Raw genomic sequence first — 20,684 nt, 5'->3', positions numbered from 1 at the left:
AGTGTGTTGGAAAGGTGTATTTATAGAAGCTTTTTTTTTTTTTTTTTGATTGTTCAGTCATTTCTAAGAACTGAATGTTTGATTATTAATTAGGAGAAGGAGTGTTAAAATGGAAGGTATGTGTTTAAGGTTTGAAAATCTAATACTATTTATTGTATTAAAAAAAGTCTTCATACCCTTCTATGTTTTTTACATTCTGCTGTGTAAAGAAAACATTGTAAACCTTCTATAATACAGATTTGGGGGGGAGTCAAGAAATTTGACTATGTTATAAGAAAATCTATTTTTTATGAGGTCCATCGTTTTCTAAGGAGGGAATATTGGTGAGCAATTTCTGCTGGTCAAGGGGAGTTCTATTACATTTGAAAGTGAGTGAAAATCACAGATAAGAGAGGTGTAAGATTAAGAGAACTGAATTCACATAGATTTTATTATAGTTTCCTGAGAGAAAGGGAAGAAACTCTTGTCCATTAATTTCCTTTTACTTCAGGCGGAAGGGAACAAAAATAAAACAAGTCCAGAAGTATAATCTCTGCAGAATCAAAGGAATACAAAGAACAGCAAAGGTGGTCCAAGAAGGAGGAACAACCAATGCAACACAAATAACTTAATTGAAGAAGGACCCAATTTGGCCAAGTTTTAGTCAACTGCCTGCATCAGGGGTCAATAGATTCTTCTATACAAAGCAAAACAATCATAAAAATGGGAGAATCCTCCTCCACTCCTCAAAGTTTCGAGGAGGTCCGGGGCTTTCCCAGCAAGCCAATCAAACCAATCTAAACTTTCTTCCTAGCTGCTGCTGTTTGTATACCTTCAAAAAGCACCAGTTGCCATATATATATATATATATATATATATTGGGAATTGAAGAAGCTGGTCCAGGTTGCCTCCCTCCCTCAAAAAAAACAAAAAACCCAGAGATGCTCCTGAAAGGGTGTTACATAAGTGATCCCATATGGTATTAGGTATATACTGTATAAATCAAAATGCATTAAAGTGGGAGATTTAGTGATCTACACCCAGAGCAGGATTAACCAATAGGCCAAGTAGGCACGTGCCTAGGACCCGAAATGGTCAGGGGGGCTCGATGAAGGAGGGCATTAAAATTGCTTTTTCCAAACGGCGATGGGCCTCTCCAGCATCGATTGGCAACACGCCCTCCCCCCCCCCAATCGGCAATGCGGGCCCCACTCCAATCGGCAACATGGCCCCCACCCCCATCGATGGAAAGTAAGACAAGCAAGCAATGTGGGTAAGAAAGGCAGCGGGAACTGTAATTGTGTAAGTGGTGCTACTTGCCCAAAGCTTCCCTCTGACGCAGATTCTTGTTTCCGCCTGGGCGCATGGTGGTGTGGGGTGGGGCGGGGCAGGGGGCCCCGTGTACTTGTGTGCCTAGGGGCTCTCAACGAATTAATCCTGCCCTGTCTATACCAGTGTTTGTCAACTCGGTCCTGGAGTACTCCCTTGCCAGTCAGGTATTCAGGATATCCACACTAAATCTGCATAAACTTGATTTGCATACACTGCCACCATTATATGCAAATTTCTTTCATGCATATTCATTGTGGATATCTTGAAAACCTGACTAGCACTCCAGGACCGAGTTGAGAATCACTGGTCTACACAACATGCTCTACACATTCATTGTGAAGAAGAAAAAAAACAACAAAAAACAGTTTGACTACACAAGTCTTTGCTCCCATTATCACAGCAAAGCAAAACTTAGCACCATTTCCAAAAACTCCTTTTTAGCCTATGATTGCTTAAATAGAGCATACTTGTCCAATAACAGAAGTTGAGCCAATTTTAAAAATTCTGAATGAAGAAAAAGGTGGCTTTTGTTGCATGAAGTGAATCTGAAGCAAAAATCTATACATGCTAAAATTTAGCTGATAAAAGAACTCTGGAATAAAGCTATTCAGAGATACAGATTGAGGGAAGACTATAAGAAAATTTCAAAAAGTGTTTCAATTATCTCCTAGAACACTGTCGGGCCATCATGGTAAAAATCATTTGGCATAAATGCTTATGTACTTCTGCACAGTGGAATGGCACAGCTGAAGCTCTGTGGATTGCAGTGTTTAAGCCTTGTCAGAGATTTTCCATTGGATTCGGGTTTGGGCTTTTGACTTTCTTCTGGGTGCAATGTCTCCAAATGGGTTAGCTTTGTGTATAACCTCACTCCTAAGATAAGGTATATCGATTATGATCTCAATCTTTCAAATGTACTGCTGGTACTAGTATATGCAGTGACAAAAAGATCTTTCTTCTGGCGTTCATAAGATATAAGATGTATATAGGCAACTTCCACTGGTGTGTTTGGAAATTCATTTTAATCAAGCCTGTAGCACTTTAAAAAAATGGAAGGTTTTCTGTATCTTTCTGCCACATTTTCTTGGTCTTAAGACTGCATTTCTTGGTACTAGAGGATCTCTCTCTCCATACAATTCACAGAGCCTTTGCTTGGGAGCGACACTTCTATGACCAATACTGTTCCGTTGTTATTTCTCTTTTGCCAAAAAAAAAAAGAGTAGGGGTGGACCAATGGTCTTCTGAAGGGACAATTAAAAAAGAGGACACCAGGTGATGAAAATACAAATACTGTATATTGGTATATAAATTCAGGCCAGACTGGCCGTTAACAAGAGTTCACACAAAAATTCAAGAGAAGCTAAAAAACAAAAAACCAAACAACAAACGGGCACTTATTTCTCTTGTAGCACAAAGTCTGATTTCCTTGCATACAGCTTATTATTCAGAACGGTCATGTCCCAGGTGATCATAAGCTCTTCTTTCTATAGAATTCTCTTCGGTGCCTAATCTTGGTGCTTTTCCGGTGCAGTAATGTTAGAATATTTATAAAAAGTTTCCAGTGGCTTTAGACATGCCACTTTACTGTGTCTTTTTGTACAAAAATTTTCTGCCATCAGAACTTTGCAGACAGCTATAAGTAATTGTTTCCAGCTTTTTCTTATAGAATCTACAGATGTATGTTGTACCATCCATCTGTAATCCACTTTCCTGGACTGCAACTATCAATCGCTCATCCTTACCTCTCCTTAATCATGCATGTGAACAATTTTGGTCAACAAATGGTTCCCGGAGCAACATTTTGTATATCCTATGGTACTTATGCTTTTAACTGTGTCCTTGTTAAAGTGATTTTTGGAAGCAAAACTAACTTTGTTTTGCTATGACAAACAATGTGAAGACTTACAAATAGAAACTTTTTTGTTAGTCTTAAATTTTGCATATTTCTAAAATTGATCTTTTGCACTGAAAATATAAAGTACTGTATGTTGTATAGAAAAGTGAAAGAAACTTCTACTTAATGCATTTTGAATTGTATTTTTAAGACAGCAGAATATTCAAAAAAATACAAGGATATGAATTCTTTTACAAGGTATGAATGTTTGAATGTTGGTTGCAAGTTGGCTGAATGATAGTTTAAAGAGCACCTGTGCTTTTGTTTTTGATTAATGGTGTGTAGGATGAGGTCAGGGAGAACTAGACTTTTTAAATTAATTTCTGTTAATTTTCTTGTTAAATTTGTCATTGCTTGAGTCTGGAATGTTATTAAAATGATGTAATCAGTCTTGTTTGATTTATAGCAAAAGGGAGAATACATATTTTGAACTTAACTTCCTTTCTGCTTAAATTAGATTTTAATCTGCTAGCATGTTATTTATAAGTGATACTTTCTCATATAAAGGGATAATGCTAGATGAAGCCTCTACTTAGAATTTCACTGTATTGTCAGCTTCATGCATGAACCTCAACTCATGACGAGAATAAACATTTGATAAAGAGATTAGGTTTTTACTTTGCTATTATCTTTTCTAGTAGATAGGTGTGCCATTCTGAACAGTAGGGTATTCTCTCTACGTTTGCAAGCTGTGCAGAAGGAATCTACTCCAGGTTTTCAACTTCTCCTCCTTCTCCAGAGGGCTCTGTTGCACCCTTCAATTTGTACCAAAGCAGGCGACAGCCCTATAAAGAAACACAGAAGAAGGAGGGATATGGGGAAATGCCCCAAAATACATTTCTGTTCTGTTATGAAAGTAGTATAACAAACATGTTAAACATGGTAATTGAATAATCCAAACATTGAAATAGCCATACAAAACAAACATTTATGGAGCTCAAACATGTCCCAATGTGTTATAACAATAGTCTTCACACCCTTAAGGTCTGACCGACATTAAAAACTCAAGTTTTGAATGGAACTTCTTGACTGAAACTTGTAGACAGGCAGAGTAAATAAAAGACTGGGCAGGGTTCCAGAATGACACACTTATCTACTAGAAAAGATACTGGCAAGATAAAAACCTAATCTCTTTTTCTACTGCAATAGGTGTGTCATTCTGGATAGTAGGGACATACAAAAGCAGTCCTAGAAATCTAGGACAGGACCTCTGTGCCTGTTTATAACATTGAGGACCCAAAGACAGTGTCCTCCCATGCTGCCACGACCACTCTGTAGAACTTGGAAAACGTATGCAGTGTGGACCAGGTTGCTGCCCTACAAATATTTTCAGGCGAAATATACTCGAGCTTCCACCTACGAAGAAGCCACGTTTCTTGTCAAATACGCCTTCAAGGAGACCGGTGATTGCTTCCCATATGCAATATATGCCGTATCCATCTTGAAACGGTAGCATTGGACACCGGGCTGCTGTGTCTAGCCTGAATGGTGAGCACAAACAGATGGCCAGACAGTTGGAACTCATTAGTAATCTCTAGATAACGTAGGAGGACTCGTCTCACATCCAGCTTTCTCAATCTGGTCATTTTTCTTTGACCCTGTGGACTGGAACACTGATAATCTTAATTCTTGAGGGAAGTGGTGGAGAGGAAAACTGTGATGGAATTCAATAAAGCGTGGGATAAACACAGAGGATTACTAATTAGAATATGAATGGGCTAACTTTCACTGTCTGAATACTGCAAATGAGATGGTTTGGATAGGCTAGAGTGAGCTTCAATTGCAACTCCAGTAGTTGGAAACTCAGTACCGGGCAGACTTCTAAGGTCTATGGCCCAGAAATAACAAGGAAAAAAAGACATTTTAATTTAATCATGAAATTGTGATTACAGGGCAAACTGGATGGACCATTCAGGTCTTTATCTGCTGTCATTTACTATGTTATGGAAAGCCAACACAGCCTTCAGCAAAAAAAGATGGGACTATATGCAAGGAAACTCCTGCCTCCATGATCTTGAGGAAGGAATCCCTGCACGGCAGTGCCTGTAGCTCTGAGACCCGTCCGGCTGACATAATGGCCACTAAGAAAATGGTCTGGATTAAGATCCATCAAGGATACCTCTTGAAAAGCTCATAAGGAGCCTGACCACGTTAAAGTTCCACAATGGAAACGGTTGTTTTACTGGTGGTCTGAGCCTTAGCGCCCTTTCAGGTATATGTCGAGATGAGAAGCCAGAGGAGCTTTGTGTTCTCAGGCTCTGAAGCACAAGAGGCTCACCACTTGAGACACTGAGCATTGCCATTGTGAAGCCTTAGTCGAGTCCTGCTTGAATGAAAGCCAGCACCACTGAGATCAGAGCCCTAAATGGCTTCACCTTTTATTTTAAAATATTTTTAATCTTAAGTACCTTAGACTACTGCAACATTAAATAATTGGGATCTCTCAAAAAAAAACATCAAACGACTGAGAGTCGTCCAAAATGCTGCAGTCCGTCTCATTTATGGCCTCAAGAAATCAGACCATGTAAGCCCATATTACAGAAAACTATACTGGCTGCCTGTGGAAGCAAGGGTCATTTTTAAGTTTGCTTGCCTTTGCTTCAAAACCAGGTTCATCCCCATCCTATCTGTCTCACCAATTCGAATTCCCAGGCACAACTAATACACGCAGTACCTACTTGTTCGCTTTTCCATCCCTAAAGGGCTGCACCTACAAGAGATACCTCGATAGAACACTCATTCCAAGCAGGCAAATGGAACAAATGGTTAACCAACTTCATCTCAAACACATTTTTATACCAAACGTTTAGAAAGTCAATAAAAACCTCTCTCTTTGACAAATTTCTCTGACCCCACCTCAACCCAATACACTTCCAGATAAACCTGACTAAACTTAACAATCTAATGTAAATTTGAAAGTTCGCTGTCTGTATACAGTCTCTTTCTTTGTAAACTGCTTAGAACTGTTTGTGGTATGGCGATATATAAAAATAAAGTTATTATTATTATTACCATAGATTGTTAATATCAATTAAAGACCTGGACAAAAAAAAATGTTTTAAGCAATTTCCTGAACTGTATAACATTTTCATACATTGCTCCATGTATCTCATTCCATAAAACTGGAATCATTCATACACCAGCGCTGAAATGTCTCCCAAGCCTTAGGCTTCTTGGCTCTGAGGAAAGTAACAATAATTACTTCCAAGTATCCTTTGTGCTTTAACACCATGCGTTCAAGAGTCATGCCGTAAGAACCAAAGCAATCCGGATCTTCTGTGATCACTGGGTCCTGAGAGAGAAGATTGGGATGTACCTGTAGTCAGACTTTTGTCCCTCTGCAGACGTACTAAGTTTGCATACCACAGTTGGCGTGGTCAATCTGGTCACAAATACAACTCTCCCTGGGTGGCTTGCTTTTCTGTGGAGTATTCACCCTATCATGGGCTATGAAGGAAATATTCTTTGCCACCATATAACTTAGGGAGTAATTAATCTATTATCTGTGGTAATCCTCAATAGCAATCAATTAAATCACAGATTAAATCCTTTAACTAACGTGACTAATTAAGATAGTGCTCAGACCCACAACCCTGTATTTTTTCAAGTGAAATGAACTAAACATGGGCTGCCATCAGACCATCATCGCACTATCAATGTCTTACCGCCTAGATCTCATAAACATAGCAGACAATCAAAAATACTTATCTGCTCGTTGTGGCGGATGTAGTGCTGAAATAATAGAACCCTTCGGACACTAGTGCTGCCAATACTGTCCGTTCAATAATCCAAAAATGGAATTGGCCAACACTATTATTCTCCTGGGGGGAATGTTTGAAATGAGAAAATGCTTTAGGTAATGGACATCAGTATGAGCCCTTCAAATAGACACGAGGGATTGTGGGCTCAGGCAGAAACTCATAGGTGACCAGCACCAGACATCAGTCTAAATAAGACCTGCCTCATACATCATTTAGTCCTATTTTGTGTAATCAAATAATATAAATCATTTTCAAACATTCTCACCAGGGGAAAAGGAGCAATAAAGAAATTAATGAAAAATTACAAAATAATGAAAAATATGATGAAAGTGAATAAATAAGCTCCCAAAACGTCACAGTGTAAAAGTGCTTAAAGTCCTTGGAATTCTTAAAGTGCAAGTGCAAATATTGTCAAAAAATTCTTGCAAAAAATGGTGCAATAGTCCATAACACACTTCTGAATATTTCATAAAGGTTCCCTGTGTTTCAATAAAATTTCATAATACTCAAACAAGTTGAATGTGAGAATGTTTGAAATTGATTTATATTATTTGATTACACAAAATAGGACTAAATGATGTATGAGGCAGGTCTTATTTAGACTGATGTCTGGTGCTGGTCACCTATGAGTTTCTGCCTAAGCCCACAATCCCTCGTGTCTATTTGAAGGGTTCATACTGATGTCCATTACCTAAAGCATTTTCTCATTTCAACATTCCCCCCAGGAGAATAAGATGTAGTGGATGGTCATGTAACAGGCAGGCCTATGTATGGTAATAACTGTGTCTAAACAAATATTTAAAAGTCCTAAAGCAGAGAAGCCATGAAACATAAGTCTTCTCCTGACTCGAGTTTCGCACACAAATGCTTCCTCAGGAGGAGAAATTTCTACAACATAAAAAAAAAATCCCATTACCACACATACCATATACCTCACTCTAACAATAAATATTTATCTTTATAAACTCAACCATATATAAATTATTCTTTAAACACTACTATAATACCCTTTTGTGGCATCTCCACCCATACAGGGGAGCACTGTTGCACCGAAATCCACAAAATTGAAAAAAACCCCATCAAAAATAATAAAAAACCATACAGAGTAGATCAGAAAGACCTTCCGGCTTGCATGCAAAAGAAAAAACTGAGGGGGACAGCAGAGCCCTCTGGAGGAAGAGGAGGAGCTGAAAACCAGGAATGAATTCTTTCTGCATGGCTCGCGAGTGCTGGGAGAATACCCTACTGCCCAGAATGACACACCTGTTGCACTAGAAATATGGTTATAAGTTAAAGGTATTCTATCACACAAAGTCAGTTTGAAAGATCTTGCATACGAGGGATTGCTGAAAAGTTCTCAGCCCAGCTAAGTTGGGGCAGTCTCCATCAAGGGCTATACACTTAATCCAGTGATTTTTCACTTTTATCATTCCATATTTTTCCAAAAGAACAAAAAAAGTGGAAAATCACTGGACTAAGTATATTGACCTTTGATGGAGACTGCCCCAACTCTGTTGGTTGGGCTGAGAACTTTTCAGCGGTCCCTCATATAAGCACTAATCATTCACTATGCTATTAAGTATCTTTGACAAATACATTCTATATCAGTGTTGTCCAACATCGTTCCTCAAGAGTCACTATCCAATCAGGTTTTCAGGATTCTCTTCATGAATTTGCATGAGATCTATTTGCATGAATTGCTTCCATTGTATGCAAATAGATCTCATGCATATTCATTTGAGAAATCCTGAAAATCTGACCTGGCAAGGCCCAAGGTTGGGCACCCCTGTTCTACATAGCAAAACAATAAAATTTACTAACAAACTGTCCCTCTACCTTTCAGCCATGGCATTTATTTGACACTCCAAAATGTATCCAAATCAAAAGAAAAGTTAACCAGCAAAGAATAAGCAAAACCGAAAAGCTTTCAAATAAAAATGCAGGCTAACCTATGTGTGTATGAGCCATGACATCGGCCAGCCTGTGAGCAGCACTGCTTCCTCCACTTTGCGTTGATGAAGATGATGTGGTAGAGGTTGTTGAGCCGTGAATTGCTTGGCTGATCCAGTGTTCCATATTTATACTCCCCTGGCTTGAAGTGGGAGTTCCCTGGGAGTCACCTTGTCCAGAGCCTTCATCTTCTGAACCAGAAGAGGTATCTAGGTATTGAATAGAATACGTTTGTTCATTTCCAGTAAAGGTCACTGGGGTGTTAGCCCACAGGCAAGGTCAAAGCAATGCACTATACTACAGGAGCAAACAAGTACTTTTAGCAGAAGTGATGCGTTGATAACTAAACTCCTGAATAGCAAATAGTTTACAAGTGAATTTTACCGACCTTTACATTTTCAAAAACAAAATTTTTTGTTTCCAAATTGTAGACATACCTGCGCAGGATTGTTTTCTTTGTTCTTATTTTGAAAGTAAAAAATAGTAACAATGGGGACCTTTTACTAAGGTGCGCTAGCCGTTTTAGCACACGCTAAACGCTAACGCATCCATAGGATACAATGGCGCATTAGCGTTTAGCGTGCACTAAAACAGCTAGTGCATCTTAGTAAAAGGTCCCCAGTATGCTTTATTGTTTCTTTTTTTCTGCATTCTCTGTTCAACATGACTACTGCTTAAAGTTTCCCTATGAGCTTAGAGCTGGGACGGAAGTTTCATGCTAGACTAGTGGTCTCAAACTCAAACCCTTTGCAGGCCCACATTTTGGATTTGTAGGTACTAGGAGAGCCGCAGAAAAAATAGTTAATATCTTAATAAAGAAATTACAATTTTGAATGAGGTAAAACTCTTTAGAGTTTATAAATCTTTCCTTTAACTGTTAAAGGAAAGATTACTATAAAGAGTTTTAACTCATGCAAAATTGTAATTTCTTTATTAAGATATTAACTATTTATTCTGCAGCCCAAGTACCCTATTTTTTCTGTGGCCCTCACAGTTAAAGTTTACCATCTTTCCTTTCTCAGAACTGACACATTTAAATCACCATATTGAAAAAATCATTTTCCCTACCTTTGTTGTCTGGTGACTATTTTTCTATGCTTTTGGTATGTTTCCAGGGCCTTCTTGTCCACTGACTGTTCTTCTCTCCACCTTCACTTTCTGCCTTGCATCCATCTTTGGCATTAACTTAACATTCAATTTTTCCATTTTTCTGCTTTCTTCTCAAAATCTACATTTCCATGCCTCACCTTCCCTTCCTATCTCTCTCTCCTTCCCTCCCTATTCCCATAGTCTGATATCTCTCTCCTTCCCCCTCAGTATAACATTTCTCTTTCCCTTCTTCCTTTCTGCCCCCCTGCAATCCATCTCCCTTCTCTTCCTCCTTTCTGGACCCCCTCCCAGTCCAACATTTCTCCCTCCTTTCCACCACTCTAACATTTTTTTCTCTCTTCCTCCTGCATGCTTCTCCTCTGGTCCTCCTTCCCTCAACCAATTATCTCCTCTCTCTCTCTCTCTTCATGAGTCCAACTTTTCACTCTCTGCCCTCTCCCCCTTCCTCAGTGTAACATTTCTCCTTCCCTCCTTTCTGTCCTCCCCATCCATCTTATCTTCTCCATGAGTCCAACGCTTTCTGCCTCCTGCAAGCTTTTTCTCTGTCCTTGCCTCTTCCCTCAGTGGCATCTCTCCTTCCCACCCCCCAACCCAACATGCTCTCTCCCCATGCCCCATCTTACCCTCCCCTCCAGTGTGTAACACCTTTCCTTTCCCTCCCTTTCTGCCAGGTCCAGCAGCACCTCTTCTCTCTTCCTTTAACCTCCCTCCTGCCTAGCAATACCCCTGCTTCCTTCCCTGCTCCCCTTGTCCAGTAGTACCCCTTCTCCCTTCCCTGGTCCCCTTGTCCAGCAGTACTACTTCTTCTTTCCCTGTTCCCCTTGTCCAGCAGTACCCCTTCTTCTTTCCCTGTTCCCCTTGTCCATCAGTACCTCTTCTCCCTTCCTTCTTCCCCTCCCCTTTGTCCAGCAATACCTGTACACGATCTCGCACACTGGGCAGGAAGAGAGGCTCCGGCACTAGCTAACTTGCAACATCCTGCTGCTGTCGCGTATGCCGGGACTCATGCCTTCGCGTATCTGCTGGATACGCGAAGTTAACAGAACATATGCAAATGCTAATTTGCCAGTATTCTATCAATGAAATAGAGAAATTTATTTTTCTTACCTGGAGGTGTATAAGCATCCATTGAAGTCTGCACCACCAATGAGCGCCGTTTCGATGGCATGGGCACGGCCATCTTCCTTTCTTTATGTTTAGCAAGAGCCGCCTGAACTGCTTCTGTATGTACATCTGCAAAATCAAAATACTCTTAAGTTACACCTTAGAATGCCATCATTCTACAAGTATGTCAAAATTCAGAACTATCTTAAGTCCCATAAATCATCAGCAGCAACAGATATATGGCAAACCTCTATAAAATGACCTTGGGCATCTTAGACCCAAAAAAGACCAATGCTGCCAATAGAATAGCATCCAAAGACAATCTGGTCATTTAATAATGACAGAAGACGTAGACACACATCAAAAGTAAAAATCCCCCATGGCCATATCCCTGTTAAAACAAAAACGTTTGCCTGCCACTGAGTCTCAAAGCATACTTAAAGATAAATATACAACAGGCATGGGTGTAGAAAAGTATTTTGTGTTTTTCATTTTAACACATTGTATCCCCCGCCTCTGCTTTTCCAGATGTTATTGTTGGCACCATAGTAATCACCAGCTATTCCAGAAATAAAAAGGCCAGATTCATTGCAGATTTGTGCTGATTTATTTGTGGTCATTCCAAATATAGGTGAATACATGGTGATATACCATATATACTTGAATATAAGCCGAGGTGACCCTTCCCTCCAAAAAAAGGAGGAAAAAGGATTGACTCAAATATAAGCCATGGGGTTAATATTCAAGTGCCCTGCCAGGCTCTGCACACAGCCCCCTCTCCCTTCCTGCCCTGTACCCTCTTCCTCCCAATGCCTTGCAGGCCTCCACCGAGCCTGCCGTAAGACCTGGTGGGCCAGTGGTGGGATGGGACAGGAGGGATACCTCCCACCTCCTGTCCCAGCTGACTAAAAACTTTTATTTCCCTCCCTTGCGTACTTTTTGAATATTCCCTGGCAGTCTCGCGGTAAGCAAGAACAATCTTCCCATGCTCCTGCTCAGCACAGAGTTGCTAGCTGAATAAGTGCTGTGAGTTTTCACAGTAGTCGTTCAGCTAGCGGCTCTTCGCTGAGCAGGAACATGGGAAGATTGCTCCTCAGTTCACCACTGGACCAGCAGGGAAATGAAAAGTACGTGGTGGAGGCATGAGGGATGTAAAAATTGACAGTTGGCCAGGATGAGGCGGGAGGGATCCCTCCTGTCCCGGCCCACCTGGTCTTACAACAGACCCAAATATAATCTGAGACCCCCATTTTTGGGCCCAAAAAACTACTTATATTTGAGTATATATGGTAAACGTACAGATATAATTAATCTGTACCTTAATGATAAAACATGCACATTTTTGTTATTCTAAGTCTAAGTAGTACATTGTAAGCTGAATCTGTAACGCACACTTAGAGATTTATTTATTAAAATGCGAAGCTTTTGCACCTGCGAACGATGGAATAGATGGTAAAAACAGGCATAGGTATGAAGCAAATCAAGCTGTGATCTACAAGTTAGAAATGGCAGTATAGCAAATGTAAATAAACCACAAACATAGAAACATGATAGCAGATAAAAGCCAAATGGCCCATCCAGTCTGCCCATTCATAGCATTCACTATCTCCCCAAGATATCCCACATGCCTTCTTCAACTCAGTCTTTGTTTCCATCACCTCTACCAGAAGACCATTCCACGCATCTACCACCCTTTATGTAAAAAAGTATTTCTTTAAATTGCTCCTGAGCCTTTCACCAATTAATTTCATCCTATGCCTCTCATTCCGGAGCTGCTTTTCAAATGAAAAAGATTCATCTCACACGCATTTATGCCATGTAGGTATTTAAATGTCTATCATATCTTCCCTCCTCCCGCCTTTCATATTGAGATCTTTAAGTCTTCCCCCATACGCCTTATGATAAAGACCACCTATCATTTTAATAGTCCTCTGGACTGACTTCATCTTGTTTATATCTTTTTGAAGGTGCACTCTCCAGAAGAGGAGCTAGCTCTGCGGGTGCTAGTGGGTGCTGACCATTCTAATATTGAGCAAACTCCTTCAATGTGCCTAGGGAGCAGTAATTTGTATTAGAGAATGACACGGGGAAAAAATTTGTCCCAGTCACTGCCCTGCTACCGGACCACCGTCCCCTTCACTGCCCCGTCCCCTTCACCGCCCCGTTCCCGCCGCCCCCGCAGCATCCACCCTTTCCTCTCGCCACCTCACCGCCCTTCAGCGGCCCGAGAATCTCCCTCCCTCCCTCCCCTTTACCTTCGCGGCATAAAGAAACTTAAGGGAGGGAAGGCGCGCAGTCACTGATCGTGTGCGCGGCTGCTTCCCTCCCTCCAGCCAAATCTATCTCCCTCCCTCCCTCCCCCATACCTTCTTGGCGCTTTAGAAAAGAAACTGATGCCGGCGAAGCCTGCCTGTGCTGCCTTGCAGTCGTGTATGTTTGGACAGAAGCTTCTCCTCTGACAATTGTCATTTTATAAACACAAATAAAACAGAGCAAGGTTCAACAAAACCCATCTCCCCTCCCTTTCACAAATATCCCCTTCACTATTGTGAAAACTGAACAAACCAAATTACTACAGAATGCTACATAGAAAAATCAAGCTATACATGGCAAGAATAATGTTAGGGGAGTGCTACTAGGGCAACCGCCCCCTGGTCATAGAGAGAGCCCTAAGCCAGTTGGAAGCTAAAGAAGCACAGCCTGGACTTTGCGGTCCCCAGTTATGTCTAATGCCAGCTCTAATAGAATACATATTTCAAATCTGAAATATTCTAATCACAAAATATAAAATAAATTTTTTTTTTTTCTTTTTGTTGTCTGGTAATTTTATTCTTCAAATCACATTGGTCTCAGGCTTTGGTTTTAGATTCCTTCTGTCTTCATCGTGGCAAGGCTGGCTCCTGAAGGTAAAATAGGTGCAAGAGGAGCTGGTGAGAAGATGCTGAGTCTGACACGGGTGCAATTTTTTTTACCACAGGAGTAAGACTTTTCACCACTCCCACGGGGCGGTAAAAGGTCTTGTCCCTATTACCGCGGGGCGGTAAAAGGTCTTGTCCCCATTCCTGCGGTAAAACAGTTGCAAATGTCTCCATTCCTGCGGATTTACTGCGGTGACCTGCGGTAAACAGTCCCCAGTGTCATTCTCTAATTTATATTATACTAGCTGATGGCCCGGCGTTGCACGGGTATTTAATTATAGCAATAACACTGTAAATGGATTCAAATAAAGATACTTTTTTAGTGGTGAATGAAAATATTTTTTTACAGCTTTATAAAAAGTACAATATTCAAATTATAATGTGAAATATTTGACAAAATGAATACAATACAACTAACACAAAACTTGATTATAAACAATATTTTTAGTTTCACCTCCAGGAGCAAGAACATATACATTATTGGGTGAACCCACCCTTCCCACGTGTGCAGGTGGGCCGCGAGACCCCCAGAAAATATCACCCCAGGTAGTGAGGGATCTGCATACCAATTTACGTTCAAAGCGGTCCCACAGCGTTTTACATTTTTTCCATTGACTTGAATGGGTGAAATCTGATTTTCTGTTTGTAGCTCCGCCCACGTGTGCAGGTGGGCCGCGAGACCCCCAGAACATATCACCCCAGGTAGTGAGGGATCTGCATACCAAGTTTCGTTCAAATCGGTCAAGCCGTTTTTGCGTGATCGCGGCACATACACACATACATACCTCCTATTTTATATATATAGATTTGGCAACCCAGTCATTTTAAAATCTTGATGCAGTTCCCACCCTTTCCTCACCCACAACTGGAATGCTCTCATTAGTTCAAGTTAATTGTGCCATTACTGTGGCACATTTATACATTAAAAACTATGTTTATACCCAACATAGTTTAGTAAATAGGCCCCTTAGAGCAGACATGTGAAACTCTGGCCCGCGTGCCAAATCTGGCCTGCGGTGTGCTGAAATTTGGCTTGCCAGACAATTTCAAATTTCCCCTAAAGCTGGCCTGCCGGTACAAGCGCCGCATTGCCGCCTCATCTGTAGGTATGCGCTGCATCATATGTAGGTTCAAGCGGCCTGCAGAGGATCGCTGGTTGGCTGTAGCGAGCCTAGCAGGCTGCTGTAGCCTCTAATGCACGTTCCCTCTGGTGTGGTCCCACTGATGTACAGGACTGCACCAGAGGGAACGTGCAGCTGAGGCTACGGCAGCCTGCTAGGATCGCTACAGCCAACCATCGATCCTCTGCTGGCCGCGTGAACCTACAGATGATGTGGCACGAAACACAGGTATTGCCACATGTAGATTGTATAAAGATGCAGAACTTTATTAAAACCCCCAGGTAAAAGCTCCTTCCCTGAGTGGTCAGGTATCTGGAATTCAGGATCGAGTCGGCGCTGGAGCAGCACCTGGAGGAGACACTGAAGAATCCTTCCATTGTTGGAGTTTTAGGCACTGATTCTCAGGAGCTGAATCTGGGCTGTCGTGGAAGCCTATCTGACGAACATGCTAGAGTGATCTCGGTTCGTGCTTAGCAATCTGCCAAATTAACAACTGATTCTACTGATGTTCCTGTTGTCTGTCTGGAATGTGACAGTGGGAACATTATGATCCAAAAACATGATGGCATTACAGTGGCTGCTTATAAGATGGCATCATGACAGAATTCTGCTATCTTTCCCCAAATGTGGTCCTTGGGGTTTCTTCCCTCCAGTGTTTTCTGATAAGAAAGTGCTAATACAACATGATTTTTAAAAAAGACTGAAGATGTCTATTAGTGCTTGTCTAGCAAACAGCTTATCAAGGTAGTCAAAATTATGAATACACAGATTTCTGAAGTGCTTTCAATCTGCCCTATTGAAAATGGTTTTAGCTTTCTCAGGCTCTAAACCAGGGGTGTCCAACCTTTTGGCTTCCCTGGGCTGCGTTGGCTGAAAAAAATGTTTCTGGGGCCACACAAACGCTGCAGTAAGACAGAGGAGGGAGCCGGCAAGACAGTAAACACCCAGGGGCAGCAGAGGAAAACACTGCATCGCCCTCAACTGGAGCCACACAAAATACTTCATCGGGCCACAGGTTGGACACCCCTGCTCTAAACCATTTTGATTACAGTAAGCTCCAGGATCATGATTAAAAGTAATCGGTCCACTGAAATGAAAGTCATTGGACCTCTAAATGGATGGATTGACTCAGCTACCATGTAGCTACCTTTCAGGTGCATGTTGAAATGTGTTAGGAATCGTGTGTAGGTTTCAGCTGCTTTTGTGTTTGCCTTCTATGTTGGCTTCTACTCTAGAGTGGAATGTTTTTCAAGAAAAAATGTTAGTACTTGAAGAAGTTCTGTATTCTGTACTAAGATCTGGTACAATGTTCAACTTTTATGCTTACAATCCAGTATTTTCAAGTTTGATCACTATCTTAGTTCATTGTCTTGGAGCACTGAGCCTGAGACCAACATGACTGAATAATGACCAGACAACAAAAGGTTGAAAAAATAATTTTATTTTCTGTTTTGTGATTACAATATGTCAGATTTGAAATGTGTATCCTGCCAGAGCTGGTGTTAGACAGCAAGCGTGAACTAGGATCTAAAAGAGAGAGGAAAAGTGTTTTTTATTTATTTTGTTTACATCACAGAGCTGGCGTGGGGTTGGAGACATTGTAACCCTATACTTCTACTAACACTAAGCCTTAGTCACTTAGGGGTCTTTTTATTAAGGTGCGCATTCAGTGCATGCTAAATCGGTTAGCGTACCTTAATAAAAGGACCCCTAAGTATCTTAATAAAAAATTCAGCCCGTGACTTAGCCTTTTTGAGTTTGACATCCCTGCCTTAGAGTATAGATTATATGTACATCAGAACAAAAAAATTTTTAGGTTTCTACAAATCTCACATCACCATATTGTATACCCTTTACTGTGTCTATTATACTTTAACTAGTCATTACGTGTTCTCACTACAAGAAACAAACTTCCTACATATAAAATTTAGGAAAATAAGAACGCTCAAATCATCCTTCCTCCAATGGTTCCCTGAGGGAAGGATCCTCAGAAAAAACTGAGGCCATTTCAGATAGAGGAGGAGACAGAGAAAAACTTCTCAGACACCTCCACGAGATCTAGAAAGGACTTTTTTATTGCAGAAGGAACCCCCTGCATGCCCCTCAAAGGGTTCTCAGTCTGTCCCTGTTTCATCAAATAGGCCCAATGGAGCAATACGAAATTCAGAAGAAAATATGGTGCCAGTAGAGTCTTGCTGACCTTCCTGGCTCTGCAATAAGGAGGACATGGTCTGCACAGGAAAAACTTTCTCCAGCCTTCCACATCTAGCCTGACTTGCCAAAATGGCCAATATTCCAGCGGTTTCCACAGAGGAAATGTGAGGTTGCTGAACCAGAGAGCTTGATGTCACCGTGATCGCCTGCTGTCGCACAAATGCCTCAGCCATGATCCCACCAGTCAGCACCTCTGTAGTCCTCGAGGATCCCAGCTTAAACACTGTGCACTGTCTTTAAAGCTTGCAATCACCCCCCATACCGGAACCACCACTTCACTCCTGCTGAAGCCACCATGATAAAACACCACCGATCAACCACGCAACTTGCTGGTCTGAGGGGTCAAGGCTTCCTCCACCTTCACTGCCGACATTCCACAGGCCTTCTAATGGTCCTGAAAGAAAAAAACTGAACTTACCCCTGTCAACTGCTCCTGCTACCCTGTTCTCCATCAGACTTACCCAGAGAGGAAATGCAGCACAAGCACTCCCCAGAGTGTACTCCAGTTGGTATATATGTATATATATATATATATATATATCCTATATAATAAAAGGCTAACTCGCGCATGCGCAGTCCTATTTGCGTGTTCCGTGCGCTGTAGGTCTGTGGCCGAAGGAGTGCGCATGCGTGAGTCCCCAGCCTTCTTCCCAGCACCTACCTTGGCTGTTAGCAGCGGCGCCTCATCTCCTGTGGGGACCTCATGTGTGCTGTGTCCGTCCGTGGCCGCGGCTTGAGGCGTATGTGCCAGTTAGGTGCATCGGGCGACAGGAGCGGCGCTGGCGGCGGATGGCGGGAGGAGGGCTCATGGTCCTGCCGCCGCTGCCGCTCCTGTTCACAGCGGCCTGCACGTCGTCGACTCCCCCCCCCTTCCCACAACAACCGCTACCGCTCCTGTTCAAAGCGGCCTGCTGAGGTTCGCGGTCGGCTGTAACGAACCTCGCAGGCCGCTCTCCACATGGTAGCACGTTCCCTCTGACGCGATCGCGTCAGAGGGAACATGCTACCGAGTTGGAGAGCGGCCTGCGAGGTTCGTTACAGCCGACCGCGAACCTCAGCAGGCCGCTTTGAACAGGAGGATCAGCCACCACGGGGATCGTGAGAAGAGCCGCCGAAAAAAAAACCTTCAGCCGCAGCAGAGAACCTTCAGCACACAAGAAGGGAAGGGGAGGGGCCGAACGGAGCAGGGCAGCTCACGGTAAGAGAAGGGAATGGGGGGTGGGGGAAAATGCTTCTATTGCTTCAGCAGGGACCTGGAGGGGAAGGGAAATATCACTGCTGCTTCTGCAAAGGAAAGTGGTGGGGGGGAAGAGAAGGGAATGGGGGTGGGGGGAAATGCTGCTACAGGGATCTGGAGGGGAAGGGAAATATCACTGCTGCTTCTGCAAATGAAAGTGGGGGGGGAGAGAATGGAATGGGGGGGTGGGAGAAAATACTGCTACTGCTTCAGAGGGACCTGGAGGGGAAGGGAAATACCGCTGCTGCTTCTGCAAAGGAAAGTGGTGGGGGGGGGAAGAGAAGGGAATGGGGGGGGGTAGGTGGGGGGAAAATGCTGCTACTACTACTTCACAGGGATCTGGAGGGGAAGGGAAATATCACTGCTGCTTCTGCAAAGGAAAGTGGGGGGGGGGGAGGAGGGGCAGAAAGAAAGACAGACAGACAAAGGGTGCCAGGGAGAGAGAGAGAAAAATTGCAGGAGGGAGAGAGACAGGAAGAAAGAGACAGGAGCAGGGAGAGAGACATAAATAAAGACAGACAGCCATATATTCTAGCACCCGTTAATGTAACGGGCTTAAACACTAGTATATATATATATATATATATAAGACATTAGGGTTGTTGTCAAGGCAGGAAGATGAGAAGAGGGACCTCCGTGGGGCACTAGAGAGTTTTATTTTGCACACTACCAGATACGACTCTGAAACAAGGCAAACAACGGATCTAAGCTGATAAGATAATTATAACTGCAAATGATCTAAAGAAATAACAGTGTTTCACTCAAACAGATTTTTAAGTCACTGGGCACCTGATATATACCCTTTGACCCGATTTTCCTCATACCAGCGCTTATCAAACGGAACCAGATAAGTGTAGCTTTTTTGTGTGTTTTTTCTTTTGTTTATTGGATTACTTAAGTTGGACTTGATCATGAACACTGGTTAGAATTTATGCTGCGCTTTCCTGGTCAAATGGAGGAATAGGGAGCCTGTGTGTGCAATGATGGTTCCCATGAAATCATGGTCATTATATATATTTTATAACTAGTTTTTCAGCCAGTTACATTAACGGGTGCTAGAATAGATGTATGTGTCTGACTTTCTTTCTTTCTTTCTCTCTCTCTCCTTAGCCTGTTTCTGTATTTCTGTCTTTCTTTCTTTATTTATTTTTCCTCGGCTGTCCAGCACCACCCCTTGCCTGCTCCCCCTGTCCATTCTCCCTTCCTTTTACCTCTCCTGTGTCCACCACCACCCCTTCACTGCTCCCCTTATCCAGCAGCAGCCCTTCTCCCTTTGTTTTACCTCCCCTCTGTCCAACAGCAGTAGGCCTCCCTTCCTTTTAATTCCCTGCCCTTCCCCCCTCCCCTCCCCCTTTGCCCAGTTCAGGAGCAGCTTCCACTACATCACATGAGTTCCCTTTGCTCTCCTCTGCTTCCTCCTCCACCCCCCCACCCCCCATGCACCTGTGACAGCCTGGGTGCTCTCTCCCCTCTACCATCCCAGCTGGAGCTGGCCAGGATTAGGGAAGACTGGACCCGTTGATCTCCACCGGCCGAGAACAAACTGGAAAGAGAGCAAAAGAGGAATTTTTAAAAAAACAAAACCCAGCACTTTCTTTACTGATGGACAGCTGGATATAACTTGATTGTGAATTGCTCTCTGTGTTGTTGTTTTTTTTTAATCTCTTTGCCGGTTTGTCTGCATATGGGGCTTTTTTTTTTTTTTTTTTAAACCGGTCACTTTTTTGGTGGGTAGAATAAAGCTGAAGTTGATGACCTGATGTAGAGGAAAACGGTTCAGGGCGATGCTGCTCCTTTTCTGCAGTCTGTGATAAGGTTCCCGGAAGCGTGTTACCTACTGCGTGTTCCCCTTGGGCTATTGCTGTTCTGGTTCTGGATGTGGGATTCAGGCCCTAATTTTCTCCACCCCTGGAGCTTTACAATGGACCTCAGTCAGGTTGGGAGCAGCTGGCGCTCGGAATCCGCCCTTTAGGACAGCACAGGACTCTGCCCCTCCCCCCCCCCCCGACCCCTTGCCCAACCGGACACCATGAAAGCTGCTAAGAAGGGCAGCTGTGCCGGAGG

At 42.6% G+C, this 20,684-nt stretch overlaps 1 protein-coding gene across 5 annotated transcripts in view; it reads right to left on the bottom strand.

Annotated features, from left to right (window-relative positions):
- Positions 1–20,684, bottom strand: part of DIP2C (disco interacting protein 2 homolog C) — an 800,316-nt gene that overhangs the window by 417,332 nt on the left and 362,300 nt on the right. For all 5 annotated transcript variants that reach the window (XR_004538170.1, XR_004538171.1, XM_033931571.1 and 2 more), the window contains exons 4-5: positions 11,134–11,259; positions 8,916–9,125 (exon numbers count right to left, since the gene is read on the bottom strand). Coding sequence is in view for 3 of the 5 variants with exons in the window: in XM_033931571.1 (XP_033787462.1) it covers positions 8,916–9,125; positions 11,134–11,259 (336 nt within the window). In the remaining 2 variants the exon portion in view is untranslated. The remainder of the gene's footprint in view (positions 1–8,915; positions 9,126–11,133; positions 11,260–20,684) is intronic.

This window comes from Geotrypetes seraphini, chromosome 2 (assembly GCF_902459505.1).
Source record: "Geotrypetes seraphini chromosome 2, aGeoSer1.1, whole genome shotgun sequence".
NCBI lineage: Eukaryota > Metazoa > Chordata > Amphibia > Gymnophiona > Dermophiidae > Geotrypetes > Geotrypetes seraphini.
The sequence above is the reverse complement of the archived record's forward strand: the minus strand, read 5'-3'. Positions and strand labels throughout refer to the sequence as shown.